The sequence below is a fragment of the Nicotiana sylvestris genome, chromosome 9 (genome assembly GCF_000393655.2).
Source record: "Nicotiana sylvestris chromosome 9, ASM39365v2, whole genome shotgun sequence".
NCBI lineage: Eukaryota > Viridiplantae > Streptophyta > Magnoliopsida > Solanales > Solanaceae > Nicotiana > Nicotiana sylvestris.
This window is the reverse complement of record NC_091065.1, coordinates 154,328,810-154,343,439: the sequence shown is the minus strand read 5'-3', so window position 1 is coordinate 154,343,439 and position 14,630 is coordinate 154,328,810. Positions and strand designations below refer to the sequence as shown.

At 35.3% G+C, this 14,630-nt stretch overlaps 1 protein-coding gene across 2 annotated transcripts; it reads left to right on the top strand.

Annotated features, from left to right (window-relative positions):
* Window positions 1–4,414: 4,414 nt before the first annotated feature.
* On the top strand, window positions 4,415–10,849 carry LOC104222545 (protein GAMETE EXPRESSED 3). 2 transcript variants are annotated; one of them, XM_009773783.2, is made up of 10 exons: window positions 4,415–4,714; window positions 5,550–5,737; window positions 6,999–7,322; window positions 7,598–7,808; window positions 8,004–8,288; window positions 8,405–8,491; window positions 8,826–8,858; window positions 8,940–8,999; window positions 9,075–9,217; window positions 9,778–10,849. In XM_009773783.2, exons 1-10 carry the CDS (start codon window positions 4,609–4,611, stop codon window positions 10,378–10,380), a joined length of 2,040 nt encoding a protein of 679 aa, XP_009772085.1. In that variant the 5' UTR covers window positions 4,415–4,608; the 3' UTR covers window positions 10,381–10,849. The 2 variants fall into 2 exon arrangements, with proteins under 2 accessions (XP_009772085.1, XP_009772084.1); XM_009773782.2 differs by having other exon boundaries at window positions 7,598–7,844.
* Window positions 10,850–14,630: the final 3,781 nt, after the last annotated feature.

Sequence of the window (14,630 nt, the reverse complement as noted above, 5' to 3'; positions counted from 1 at the left end):
TAGTCTATCATTCACCTGCCTAACCTCTACCACCCACTCTCTAAGATGGCTATCTACCAGGATACCCACTCCATTCTTACCTCTCTGGACTCCAGAGTACCACAACTTATACCCATCCGCATTTTTCGCCCTCGATCCAACCCACCTAGTCTCCTGGACACATTCTATATTAATCTTCCTCTTCTGAAGGATCTTTGCCAACTCTATAGACTTACTCGTTAGTGAACCTATGTTCCATGACCCGATTCTCAACTTATAGGCTCATTTGCCCCCTTTACCTCCCCTACCTCCCACCCCACCCCCTAACCCCAACCCCACACTCTGCCCTACCCGAGGACATACCCTTAATCTATCATCCCAAACTGCAGCCACTACACCTACTACAATCTAAAGAAGACTCGCTAGTGCACAACGGACAACGAATCAAACTAGAAGGAAACAAGTGACTACTAGTACACTAGTAGAATGATTGAATTGAACTATTGTGAATTAAAGTAACATCAATTTAGCTAACACCAAAAGAGAACAGGAGGTACCAAATCCCGAGAACCAAACTTGTGTTTATTTGCTGTACTCGATGTAGTTGTACGCTCACACACCGCTTCCCACCACCCTTTGCTGACGCCTCTCCAGGTTGCTCTCCTTTGCTAGTGCTCGTTCGCCCAACTTGTCTCCAACACTTCGAGAATTTTCCTGAAAACACCGAAAAACCACAACCCAAAAACCAAAAAGAGGGCAGTCACCGCTACCACTGGTGTAGCCTTGACAGTAGTAGGAGAAATGTGGGGAGAAAGCAAAGAACTACACAAAATTCACCAAGTTCTACCGTGGTACAACAAAATGAACAGATCAAAACTATACCCTCAAGAAAAATAAATCAAATTCGGAATCTGAAAATAAATCAAATCTAGAAAGAACAAAAGGAAAATAAGTGAGAAATTATTTTAAAAAATGTACTATACCTGAAGAAACAAATTGATTTTGAGTGCAACCCAAATATCAAAATTCGATTTTGAGCAAAACCAAAAAACCAAAATTCGATTTTGAGCAAAACCCAGCTAACAATTTCGATTATTGAGCAAAACCAAGATAACAAATTTGAGATTGAGCAAAACCCAGATGAGAAAATTCAATGTTGAGCAAAACCCAGATAACAGAAATTCGATTTTGAGCCAAACCCAGATGCCAAAATTCGATTTTGAGCAAAACCCAGATAATAAAATGCTTACCCAGATATATACCATTAGTGGTTTTTAAGGGTATTAATTACACTCCTAATTTAATGGTACCGTATATTCCTTCTAATACCCCCCCCCCCCCACGTTTCTCTCTCCAATGCCCACACCTTCACCTACGTTCCCCTCCCACACCCACGATTTCTGTATCAAAATCCCATTATTTCTTCTATAGTCAAGGCTTTGAATTCGAATTTGGGTTTTCAAAAGACATTGTTTGTTTGGATGTTGTTGCAAAGAATTGAGAATTCTCTCTATGTCTCTCTCTATCTTGCAATCCTAAATTTCAGTAATATAAGAGGAAAGGAAAAGAGAGCAACAATTCCACCATTGACAGCCATTAAAAGCTTTGAAGCTTTGAATTCTAATTTGGGTTTTCAAAAATCATTATTTGTTTGGATTGGGTGTTGTTGTAAATAATTGGGAATATGGTTTGGAGTTTATATCTCAATTTTGAGGGGTTTTGGTGGAGATTAGACTTGGTTTTTGCTGAATTTCAGATTGAAACTCGAAGAAGAAGAAGAAGAAGAAGAAGACATGACATTATATTGCAGAAATTGTAGATAAATTGTAGAAAAATTGTAGACTGTTGTTTATTTATTTTTGAGCTTTGTGTTTTTGTGTTAAAAGTTTTGACGGGAGCTTGTTATTCCACTTCGTCTGTTTTGGAGCTAACTTGTGCAGAGGAGAAGATGTTTTTTAAGTTATATATATTGCTATACCTTTAAATTCAAGAAAGTATGGTTGTATTGTATTTAAAGTGAATTTGTAGAATAGGTTGAATGTGAGGAATGAGTCAAATAAGACTCACAATGGCTTGTTTTCTACATTTAATCTACAACAAAACTACATATCATTTGAAAAATTAATATGAAAATACAGAATTTCAATGTTTCTACAAATTATCTACAAAATTTCTTAGGAAGATCTATCCCTTCATCATGTTTTTTTGGATTTCATATTTAGCATAACAATTTCGTAAGGAGTAACAAGAGCATATAGGAGAATCACAGAAATTGTAGCATAATCGGGATTTTCAACATAATACAAATAATATACAATTTATCGACGAAATAAATACAAACTGGGTACATTGAATTTTAATATCCCAATTCTCATTCAATTGTAGCATAATTGGGATTTTCGGCATAATTGCGTTTTTTGCAGAAGATTTTTAGAAAGTTTAGTCGTTTTTTATTTGTGAAAACATAAAACAAAGCATCTACAATCAGAATACAAATAATCTATAATTTATCTACAAACTGGGTACATTGAATTTTAATATCCCAATTCCTATTCAATTGTAGCATAATTGAAATTTTTGACATAATTGCGTTTTTCAGAAGATTTGTAGAAGTTTTAGTCGTTTTTTATTTGTGAAAAAAGAAAATAAAGCATTTACAATCAGAATACAAATAATCTACAAATTATCTACAAAATATCTACAAACTGGGTACATATTTGGACTCGACATGATTTCCCTGAAATGTATGTTTCACATTTTTGATACATATTTTTGTCCAAAATAGTACTAAATCATCCACTTAAATACAATTTTTATACAATGTTGTTCAACTTTCATACAATAGGTAAATGAATAAAAGAAAAATAAATAAACAACAGTCTACAATTTTTCTACAATTTATCTACAAATTTTCTACAATTTCTGCAATATAATGTATGTCATGTCTTCTTCTTCTTCTTCTTCTTCTTCTTCTTCTTCTTCTTCTTCTTCTTCTTCTTCTTCTTCTTCAAGTTTCAATCTGAAATTCAGTCAAAACCAAGTCTAATCTTCACCAACACCCCTCAACATTGAGATATAAACTCCAAACCATATTCCCAATTATTTACAACAACACCCAATCCAAACAAATAATGATTTTTGAAAACCCAAATTAGAATTCAAAGCTTCAAAGTTTTTTAATGGCTGTCAATGGTGGAATTGCTGCTCTCTTTTGCACAAAACGCAATTATGAATATGCCTGATTATGTCGAAATACGCAAATTTTCTGCAAATTCTCATAAAACAGAGTGTATACAAATCTTCTGTGTTATTCGACATAATTGCGTTATTCGACAAATTCGCATAAAATAGAGTGTATCACGTAGATTCGCATACAGAGTGTATCGCAAAAACAGAGTATGGAAAATTTGAAACGAAGCCGATGATAATTATGAATGTGCTTGATTTGCATTGTGGAAGATCTGGAAGAATATTTAATTCCCCAATTTTAGCGCGCCTAAATAAGGAATCTCACAGCTACAATAATTCTTTATTTAATGCATTGTCTATATTTTGTAAAAATACTATTAGCATGAAGGGTAATATGCAAATTATGAACATATTTGGTAATATAATTTCTTATATGGTACAGGAATAGAAAATTTCCCATTAGTAAACCATAGTTCTACCTCCAATAACCAAAAGATCAGAATTCAAACATGATGGGCCACAATTCAATTTCTTTTTAGAAAGTAGCAATACCTCGAATTCTTTTTTGTACTATCATGATGGAACAGACTTTTTCTCGGGAATATTTATCATGAAACAAGAATAGCAGCATTTTTTTTTTAATATAAAGGCACCAAACAATTGTCTTAGACCTCTTTACTCGATCAAACTATCATCCACTTCACTAAGCAAAGTGACACAAAACGAAAGATAACATAAATTGTTGTATTTGCTACAAGATTATTGGTGCTTGCAACAAAGCAATAACTATTTTATCAAAGAGGAAAATTAGTCACAAAGTAGGACATTAATAAAATATATAACACAATTTTATGTAAAATACACGTGGTTGTTTTCGTACATACCCCAAATGCAAATAAATTTGCACTATTTTCCCCTTCATTTTTCGACATACACCGATGACCCATAACAACAACAACGGCCAGTATAATCTCACAAGTGGGGTCTGGGGAAAGTAATATGTACGCACACCTTACCCCTACCCGAGAGACAGAGAGGTTGTTTTCAGGAGACCCTCGGCTCAAGAAAGCAACAAGAGACGATATATTAGTATCATTAATAGACTCATAATAAAATAACAACAATATAAGAAATACTAAATAGATGGATAATCAGTAGCATCCTAAGACTAACTCCCGGCTAGTCTCACTCTAGTGCGCCGTAGAAATATTCACAACTTGCCCTGACCTACAACTTCTCGACCTCCACAATTCCCCGCCAAGGGCCATATAAATCAATAAATACTCTTGGGAAAAACAAATTAATATATACCATAGCGGTTAATTAACCGCTCTGCCATGTTTGAAGAATGAAGTTTTGGGGTCTCTGATTCTCATCCATTCAATTGAAATTGCATTTGGTCACCCTGGACTTGTACCGTGTGCATGTTCAGTTGTGCGTATGATATTCATGTCTCCACGAATTGAAGTTGCAGTTGCTTTGATCTTGTCCCTGCTTTTACTATCAGCATCTGTTGTGTCCTTCGCATATTCCCACACGTTTTCAGGTATGTCTAAATTATGTGCGTGATTTTGTTAAAAAAGTTGATGTGGGACAAAGGAATGCGACAATTTTGCAACGCTTCAAATCCGCATCCTTTGAAGAAAACATGAAAGATGTTGCAACGCTTATTTTGAAAGATTATCAAGCATACATCTTTCAGAAGAAGTCAATCTGCTGGTTGAACTCTATATATTCTGAAAGATTAAATTTTTAAGTGAATTGAATTCACTGTGCAAATCTAGCCTGTAACCTTGACGAAATGCCAATGCCTCTTGGCTCTTTTTGGCAAAAGCACTTGAAATAGAGTACTAACTTTTCGACATATATTGACCAACTTCATGCCTATTGACCACGTGTTCGAGTGTGGAAGCACCCACTAATGCTTGTATTAGGGTAGGTTGTGTGCATCACCCCTTGGGTGCGGCCCTTCGCCGGATCGTGCATGAACGAGGGATGCTTTATGCACCGGGCTGCCCCTTTTTATTGACCAACTTCATGCCCCAATGATATAGAATTGATGTGTTGTTCTCCTACTTCTGTATGTAATTTGTTCATGAATACATTTTCAATACCAACTTATGTAAATTAAAATTGGTTCGGTAATATATACCTGCTTACAGGATTTCTTTGAATCTATTTATCTTCCTGATCCTGGACAGTAAGCGTATGCTGGGATTTTTACTTTGTTTTCTGTCCTTTTTGTCATTTGACCTTGCTGTTGAATTTTAGCCTCATTTTCCACTTTGTAATCTTAGATGCAATAAACATAGTTCGCAAAGAATGCTTGAAATTGTTCAACCTCTTAAAGTCTTTTGAATTTTTACATTTGTTTTGTTCAGGTCAAGAATCTTTCAAGAAAGCTGCATATAGGCTCAGCAAGCCGCTGATCAGTGATGATGGGAAGGTTTATGTGTGTTCAGAAAAGAACTTTTTTGCCTTTGAAAGCAATGGTTCCATCGCGTGGACGTTATCTCTCAATTACAAATGCAGCCCTAATATAGCTCCAGTTCTAGGGGAATCAAGAAAGGTAAGATTTTAGGCTTAATCACTTCAGTTAAGCTTACCTTATATGCTGCATGGGATTTACTTCTAAAACTGACTTCTTTTGTTCACGGAAAGTTTCTTGCTATTCAAAAATGATAAATTTGTGAGCATTTATATCTGTGGTTCTAGCTCCATATACCTCTACTTTCATATTTTTATCAGAAACTCTACTTTTCGGTAGCTTCTCTATAGACTTCCAGGAAAAATCTCATATCAGAATTTTTTATAGGAACATGAGCAGAGAAGCCACAGCCCATAATAACATTCATATGATCTTAACAAGCTAGGTCCTTGATAAAATGGTGGACGACTCTGGAATCTGTTATCTCGGATAGCCTACACAAACAGGTGGATACTTTTTATAGGCTCAGTCTACATCAATCAGAATGAACATGAAAGAGATAGGAGTGTACTAGAAACTGGAAAGTAAAATCTAATAGATGATTGAGAACTAGATAGAGAATTCTGTTATTGCAGAAGCTAAGATTTACAGGGAAGTATAAGAAAAAATTCTATAGTCGGTAGTCCTAAGAAACTAAACGAAGATTTTATATGATTTGGCATGAATATTTTTTGAGTGATGTTGGTGATTACAACTAGTCCTAATTTTATTCTCAAAATGAATTAGTGAATATAATAGTGAATATATAAAATGCTTTTATGGGGTGAGCATGAATCGTGTGACTTTTTAGTTTGCTGAGGCTTTTTGCGTTCACCTGAAATAGGTTTCCTATCAAAAATGTTGAAGTTTGAAATTCTGAAAGGTATAATTATTCTGATCTAACCTTTAACTGTGTGTTTCTTCCTTCCGGGGACAAGGCAAAGAGTGAAATTCATGCCTCTAAGTTTCAACGTTCCTGCAATTGTGGAATTGTTAACATAAGAGTTGTCAATGTTTATCTGACAATGTGGAAATCACAAGCCAGCTTCTTAATGTTGTGGACTCATTAGTTTGTCAATGTTCTAGTGCTGCTCTTTCAAATGTAACGAACTTTGCCCATATTTAAATAGGCTAATTTTCTTTATAAGGCAGTTTTAATGAGATTTTTTTGGTAACCGCATGTCAAATTTCTCATTTAGTGTTTTGGTACAAGTTCTAAATCCTGCAAAACTTATACCAAAAGGGGCAGCCTTAGTCCCTACCAAGTTTGATATAAGAGCTTGACATCTTGTTTCATCTATTAATTGGTATTATTTCTTGTAGTATTTTGTTTGGTTATAATTTTGCAAGCTACTTTTGGTAGATATATGTGGTTGCAGAAGACAGAGTGCTGAAGATCAACCCTTTGAATGTTGGAAGTTCTGAAACAGCTGTAGAATTGTTCTTTGGTACAGAATCTGAAAGACCGGGGGAGATTATTGGCCTTGCAGTAAGTATGTCCACTTCCAGTGTACTTATCAATGTCAAAAACAGGGGTCTCTTTTCATACCGTTTGCATGGAAAACTGCACTGGAGTGCTGGCCCGGTACTTTATCAACGTGGATATCGTCAAGGTTGTAGGAAAAACATCACTGAGTGTTATTTTTCCACGGTTCCTGTGTTCGATCACTGTGAAGCTAGTATATATGTAAGCTTTTCTGTTCCCGACTTCAGTAAACATTTATCTAGATTTTGGATTTCCACTATTTGTAATGTATTACTGTTTCCATGTGCGCATGAAGTGAGTTTTAGTAACAGAAAAAGGTGCAGCCACTGATGCATTTCCTTTATATCCATCTAAGGCAGTTATTTTCTCTGCTTATACAATGGAGTTGTGTGCTCTTTAAACTTGTCCTTTGTATAAAGCTTTATCTTGCATGTACTTAATATATCCCAATTCAACCGTTCTTTCTCCAACTGCAGATCTCAAATAATCAAGGAGAAATTTATGCTCTGTCAACTCGTAGTCCACATTTCAAATGGATCCAAGATTTCAGTTCATTTGGCAATACACTGACCATGACATCCGGCAATAATGGTCTGTTGTATGTTACTGTAGCACCTAGAGCTCTGGTACTAGCAGTTGATGTTTCCAGGGGAAGCATTTTGTGGCAAACAAGTATTGGACCGCTAAGTACAGTCGATTATGTCCCCTCTGTTGATTCTAATGGTAGCATTTTTCGTTACCTTTGATGCTCAGAACTTACTTAAACTAAGCAAATTTTTATTGTAATTTGGATTATAGACTCTTAAATAAATTTATCTGACATGAACTTGTTATTGTATCAGCCCTTCCAACTTATTCATTTTTTTTCAAACTCAATTCCAGGTTGGATATCTATTGGTTCATTGGACGGTTACCTCTATTCATTTTCGCCAGAAGGAGTTCTCAGAAAATTGCCTAAAGTGCTTAACATGGATTCTGTAATCCAAGTTAGTCCTGTTCTTGATTGCTCAGGATATGCAATCTATGTTTCTCAGACAGAGATCGAAGGAAAGATTACTCGGATAATTGGAGATTACACTTACATCTCAGCGATGAAACCAATGGGCGTTATCTTCACACTGATTAGTCCAGCTACTGGGACCATATTTTGGTCTGAACAATATCCTGGTAACTACCCCGCTCTTTTCCCTAGGCCCGAAAATCTGTTTGGCCGTATCAACAACATCAGTAGTTTAACGACTTATCTGCAGCACCCTAACCTCCATTATTTACTATTGCATCAGGCCAATTCTCCTCGGAGTTTTTGAGAAGTGACCTGCAATATTTTCTTCTGGATGAAAGTGTCCTCCTTGCTTTTTTTGCAGCTTCAAGTGAGTATCTTCACAATTACGAATGCGCTGTCTTTACATTGGATACATGAATGTCTCAACAGGACTCAAAAATTTGATATCGATGAATAAAACAAACTTCCATTTCTTTTGCATTTGAAGAGGGTGATGCAGTCATCAAGAAGAACTTGAGCAGTGCTTCAATTTTAGTAGTTCAAGCAAACAAAATGAGCTTTTCTTTCTTGAATTTAGCTTTTTCTTCTATACAGTTCATAAAATCCCACTTCCTGAATAAGTGTAGAATCTAAAGGCATCACTCTGCAACTCATTTATGCTTAATGAATACTTATATAATAGAGATGGATTACTCCTGCAGGTATTGGGAATCCGCTACCATGTCGAAGCTCACGTAAATATTCTATACCTTTTAATAATTCTCTTATATTGCAGCTAGACAATATCATATTGATTCATTATTCTTTTGCATCAGGTCAGAAGTTTGCATTAAGCTGCTCACAGATTAAGCCTAAGAATTTCAGCATCTACATAGGTAACATCTTACATATTTTTGTAGTGATGTTGTTAACCAATCAAGATTCCAACTACCTAACTTCTTTTTCTTCAGGTAATAAGAAGACAATTTTGCTGTTTCTGATCTTGGAATCTATCATATTGATAGTACTAGCAGTACTAGTAAGATTTTGCTGCATGTTTTGGAAGAAAAAGAAGCTTCAAAATCAAGATCTTGGGAAATTCTTAGATAAAAGAGTAAGCCGAGATACATTCCAACTCTCTATTCACCTTTTTGACTTTCTCTTGTATGAAAAATGGTATTTAAACCGGAAGAGACATTTTAAGGGATTCGGCTCCCTCTTGATTATTCTTTCCAACAAAATCTTTCAGCACTACATTCAGTTTGTTTCTATCCTTTATTTTTAGGTAAGAGATCCATATTTACTCCTCTACTGTACGAAATAATCTTAATTTTACCTTCTATATACGTTGGAGCCATTCATACTCTTGTTGTCCAGCAAATCCTCTCGTATTTGACCTTGACCTTAATGGAGCTCGGCTCCAGTCTAAAGTTACCTACCTCTAATATACTTCATGTTGGAGTTGCATTAGGGTCAAGGATAAATATGAGACGATTTGCTAAATGCAAGGAGTATGAATAGACCCAAAGTGTATAACGGAGAGTAAACTTTAAGATGCTTCGCATGGTAAAAGGTATTTTTGACTCTTTTCCCTTTCTTTTATTCTGTTACTCCGTGTTCTACCAAAACACTGAAAACTGAACTCATCTTTTGTCTTTTTGGTCCATGTTTCAGCGATCACTTCGACTTCAGAAGAAAGCTTTTGATAGATCAATCACAGAGCTTCAACAAAAGACCGCTGAGGAAGCAATAGCCAATGAGGTGCTGGAAAAGCTAGGCAATCTAGTTAAGGAAAGGGAAGGCATACAGAGGAAGCTCTCAACATCATATAGTCTAGGAAGGGACCAAACTGGTTCTCATTCAACATCCCTTCTTCCATTGTCCGATAGGAAAATACGGAGCTTTTCATTTCAAGGCGCGAAGAAAGAGAGTGTTACTTTGTTTCATACAGTTAGTGATACTTCTTCTGAAACTAGCTGGAGTGAGAGGGAGCACTCCGACATGCATATCTCTGAAGATGAAGAGGAAACAGACGATGCAAAGTCACCTACAGAAATATTTAGTTCTAGTGATAATGAGATTTACAAGGAAGAATTTCATGCTAGTCCATCTTGCTTAGCTTCCAGTTCGAAAGTGTTTACGAATACATCAATCCTGGAACAACCGGTTGATGAAATAGAGGAAATGAAGCCGAGTGATCAAAAGGACTCCATCAATCATCCCCTGCAGAACCGCAGCATAAGCATAAGGAAGAGGAATTCATATTCAAGTAGCTAGGTATTGCATATGTGTCTAGTTCTTCGACTGTGCCTTTGTCCAATATCAATCCACGACTGACCTTGAACTGGCCAAAATGCTTTCTGTTTGAACGATATTCTACAATTGCATAAGCTTTGGTCTCGATCGATTATACTTTTGGTTAACTGGGTACGTTCCGATAGCAGCATAAGCACGTAAAGAAAAAAGTAGCTACCTCGGGAAAGGGATGAGAGTAGCCTTTTCTCTCTGCATTCCCTTTTCTTTCACTCTATTTATGAAGGAATGGAAGAGGGGGTGTAAATGTAGCTTAGCAGAAAACTTTGTTAGTGCCATCACCAAGTTGATGTAGTATGGTCCAGTCAGCTGCTAGTATATGTATATAGTTGAATTATACTAAATTGGAAACTCACTGTTACTTATGCTTGTATTTTGTGGATTCATCTTGGTGGTTGGATCTATTCAGTGACATATGCAGTATTTTACACAAGCAATATCAGTATATTGTCACAATTCGGCTTGTAAAGTTTGCCAGTACCTCCAATGGTAGAATCTATTCGGCCTGTCTTATATATATGATATTTTTCAGACAAATACATTTACACAGGCATATATAAAGTAAATTTTTTTTTTTGCGAAGCAGTATTGGATGACTTTTTTTACTAAAAGGTATTTCTGCCACTGGATTCCATCCTACTCACGAATGGAGATATGTTTTTTCCATGACAACTGACTTCTGACATGGTAAAGGTAACATGAAATGCAAAAGAAATCATTTTCATCATATTGGATTCTTGGCAAAAAAAAAAAAAAAAAAATTTGAAAAAACAACCATAAGCACGATGGTGCTACCAGGAAAATCCTTTTCTAACACAGTATGCGTGATATGTTATGTTACTTAAACATATTTAAATGTTTTAGTTCAGTCAGTTCACAGTACTTCTCCAATTTTTATTTTTTATTTTTAAATATTTGAGGAATGAATGTCGTCTTCTGGTTTCATTTTTGCGGTTCTTCTGAAAACAGAGGTTTTAGTAAAAGAATGATTATTCTCCAAAGCTACACGCTAACACAAAGAACTGATGCTAAAACCCCCTGAAAGCTGAAAGGTTTGAAGGCAGAGGTGGAAAAGGACAATTATAGACCGGGGCGGCCCTTCTATAAAACAAGTAAAACAACCGCTTTAGGTTCCATATTTGTGGGGGACATTTTTTGTTACAGCTAATAGATTATGTATAAGTTTAAAAAAGAGTTCTATAAAGTGAAAACGTTTGATTTCTTTCTTTAACAAATATAGAGAAGAAGGATTTGCAACTGCTATGATTTCTACCAAGGAAATTGCACTTAAAATGAATATCGAACCTGAATTTCGTAAGAAACGTGTGATATATAGGAAGTAACAATTTGATGCGAATGTTAATAATGAAATCTCAAAATATTTTGAAGAGTCATGTAGAGTTGATTATTTTTATACATAATAGACAAGGTTATTTATTCACTTCAAAATAGATTTGAACAATTCGAAGTATATGAAAATATTTTTGGTTCTCTATTTGGCAGTAAAGACTAAGATCACTAGACGTTGGAAATTTGAAAAAAATATTGCCTTAATATTGAATGTTCCTTAAAGCATAATAATCAATTCGATATTGATGATTTAGATTTATTTTCTGAATTAAAAGTATTAAGGAAATAGTACAATTAGAAGATAACAATGTAATTGATACACTTAATCAAATAAATAAAAAAATTAATTTTTTTCCAAATGCCTAAATTGCTTATGGAATAATGTTCATAACTCATGTTACCGTTGCTTCAGCGGAAAGAAGTTTTCAAAATTAAAATTGATAAAATCTTACCTAAGAACAACAATGTCACAAGAAAGATTAAATGGATTAGCTATATTGTCAATTGAGAAATACTTATTAGGAGTTATTGATTATAAGAAAATTATTAATAACTTTGTATCTAAGAAAAGCTAAAAAAATATACTTCAAATAAATAATACTAAAAAATTAAAAATAAGGGCATCTCCAAGGGTGCACTATTTTTTACACCAAATCTAAATTTGGTGTAAAATTTGGTGTTTTTTTGCTCCAATGGAACACCAAATCTTGCACCATTATAGTGCGTGAATAGTGTCACACCAATTTTGGTGCGACACTATTCATCAACACCAAATTTGATTTATTATTATTTTATTTATTTTTTTATTTTTTTGCACTTTTAATTTATCATATATTGTGTGTATAATTAATTTTTATTCTTTGATACGTGGGGGAGTATGGTGTATGCAGGAGAGAGGACTTTGATCTAAATTGTGAATTAATTTCAAGACTTTACCTTTATACACTCAGGATTTTGCACCAAAGAAAAAAAACTAAATTGTCGAGTCACCAATAAATATTTTCAGATAATCATGGGACTTAAAACTTGAAAATAATTAGGTTACCTGGTATGTAAAGGTAATATAGTTGTGTAAAAATTGGGAAAATATCAGCTACGTCCATTTATAAGTAGTTTATTACAAAAATTGGTCAATTCATAAAAAAATATTAATGCTAGCTATATGCTATCAATATTAGCCAATTAGTTATTTGTAGCCAAAAAAGGTCATTTTTTGCTTTTTTTAGTGGGTGTTATTAGAATAGATTGGGTACATCTTAAGGAGCTTGAATCTCAGCTTAAGGATGATTTGGTGGAGTTTTGAGGTGGTTTGAATTGAAAATTCGAAGTAGAAGATGAACGTTGAAAAAATGATGTGTATCACACTGTGAATCATTTGTGTATCACATATGTATAATATTTGTATCAAATGTGTATCACAAGTATATACATATATACATGTGTGTGAGATACATGCGTGATACATGTTTGTGTCACGACTCAAAATCCCTTCGAAGGAGTCGTGATGGCACCTAGTCTCTAAACTAGGTAAGCCTAACATTTACAGAAATAACATTGATATTCACTAACTTCAAATTAGATAACTCTGAATAATTACAATTTCCAAAACCGGTGGTACAAGTCATAAGCCTTTCTAAGAGCAGTTATACAAAATAAATACGTCACTGTTCCAGAACAAAAAGGAACCAATGAAATAAACATAAACGAAGGTGACTCCGAGGCCTGCGAACGCAGCAGCAGGTTTACCCTGAGTCCCCACCGCGATGATCCGCACAGATACTACCAATCAAATACCTGGATCTGTACAAAAAATATATATAGAAGTATAGTATGAGCACACCACAGTGGTGCCCATATGATGACCCAAAAGGTCATCACTTGTTTTAAAAGTGAATTCTGCGTTCCGAGGCCTTAAAAACCTCTTTTGGCATCACCTCAATTTGCGTGCGCAGTCCGGGCGCATAGCCGGAAAGCCATTTTGTGAAAATCTGTGAAAAATGATAAATTTTGACTATAAAATAAATTAATTTGACTTCGGTCAATATTTTAAAAAATAGACCCGGACCCGTGATTTGACGGTCCCGGAGGGTCCATAGGAAAATATGGGACTTGGGCGTATGCCCGAAATCGAATTCCGAGGTCGCAAGCCCGAGAAACGAATTTTTAAAGAAAATTATTTTCCGAAATTATTTATGAGTTTTAGAAATGAATTGTGATTAAAACTTGATGGTATCGGATCCGTATTTTGGTTCCGGTGCCCGGTACAAGTCTTATATGTGATTTAAGATAAGTTTGTGGAATTTGGTAGGAAACGGAGTTAAAACGACGTGAATCGGATCGTTTTTTAGGAAATTGGAAATTTGAAGTTCTTAGGAAAATTTCATGATTTTGATGCTAAATTCATAGTTGTTGATGTTATTTTAGTAATTTGAATGCACGAGCGAGTCCGTATAAAGTTTTTAGGTTGGTGTGCATGTTTGGTTTGGAGCTCCGAGGGCTCGGGTGAGTTTTAGATAGGCCACGGGGTGTATTCTAGATTTGGAAAAATTGCAGATTTTCAGCTGTGGCATTGCAGGCCTGCAGGCTTCGCAATGCGAGAGGCATGTCGCAAATGCGAAAGAGGCCCAGGCCAGCCTATCCTCGCAATTGCGTTTCACGCCCCAAAAACTGAGGGGCGTGACCGGCGCTCGACCGGGTAGCCCCCAACCAAGCGGACCTGGGTGCCTTTCCTATTCCACGTGATACCCTGCGTTTCCATTACCCATTAACCAAGTGAAATAGCCATTTATAAATTTAAACACATTCTTATGAGATTTACATAACATACATAGTTACTTAGCGTGGTTTACAAGTTATACTGCCCA

Bases quoted from the DNA above. Each gene is read 5' to 3' on its own strand.
- LOC104222545 (XM_009773782.2), top strand. From the start codon at position 4,609: ATGATATTCATGTCTCCACGAATTGAAGTTGCAGTTGCTTTGATCTTG. The intron at 7,323-7,597 runs GTAAGCTTTTCT...CTCCAACTGCAG, and splicing joins ACTGTGAAGCTAGTATATAT to ATCTCAAATAATCAAGGAGA. The intron at 9,218-9,777 runs GTAAGCCGAGAT...TCCATGTTTCAG, and splicing joins GGAAATTCTTAGATAAAAGA to CGATCACTTCGACTTCAGAA.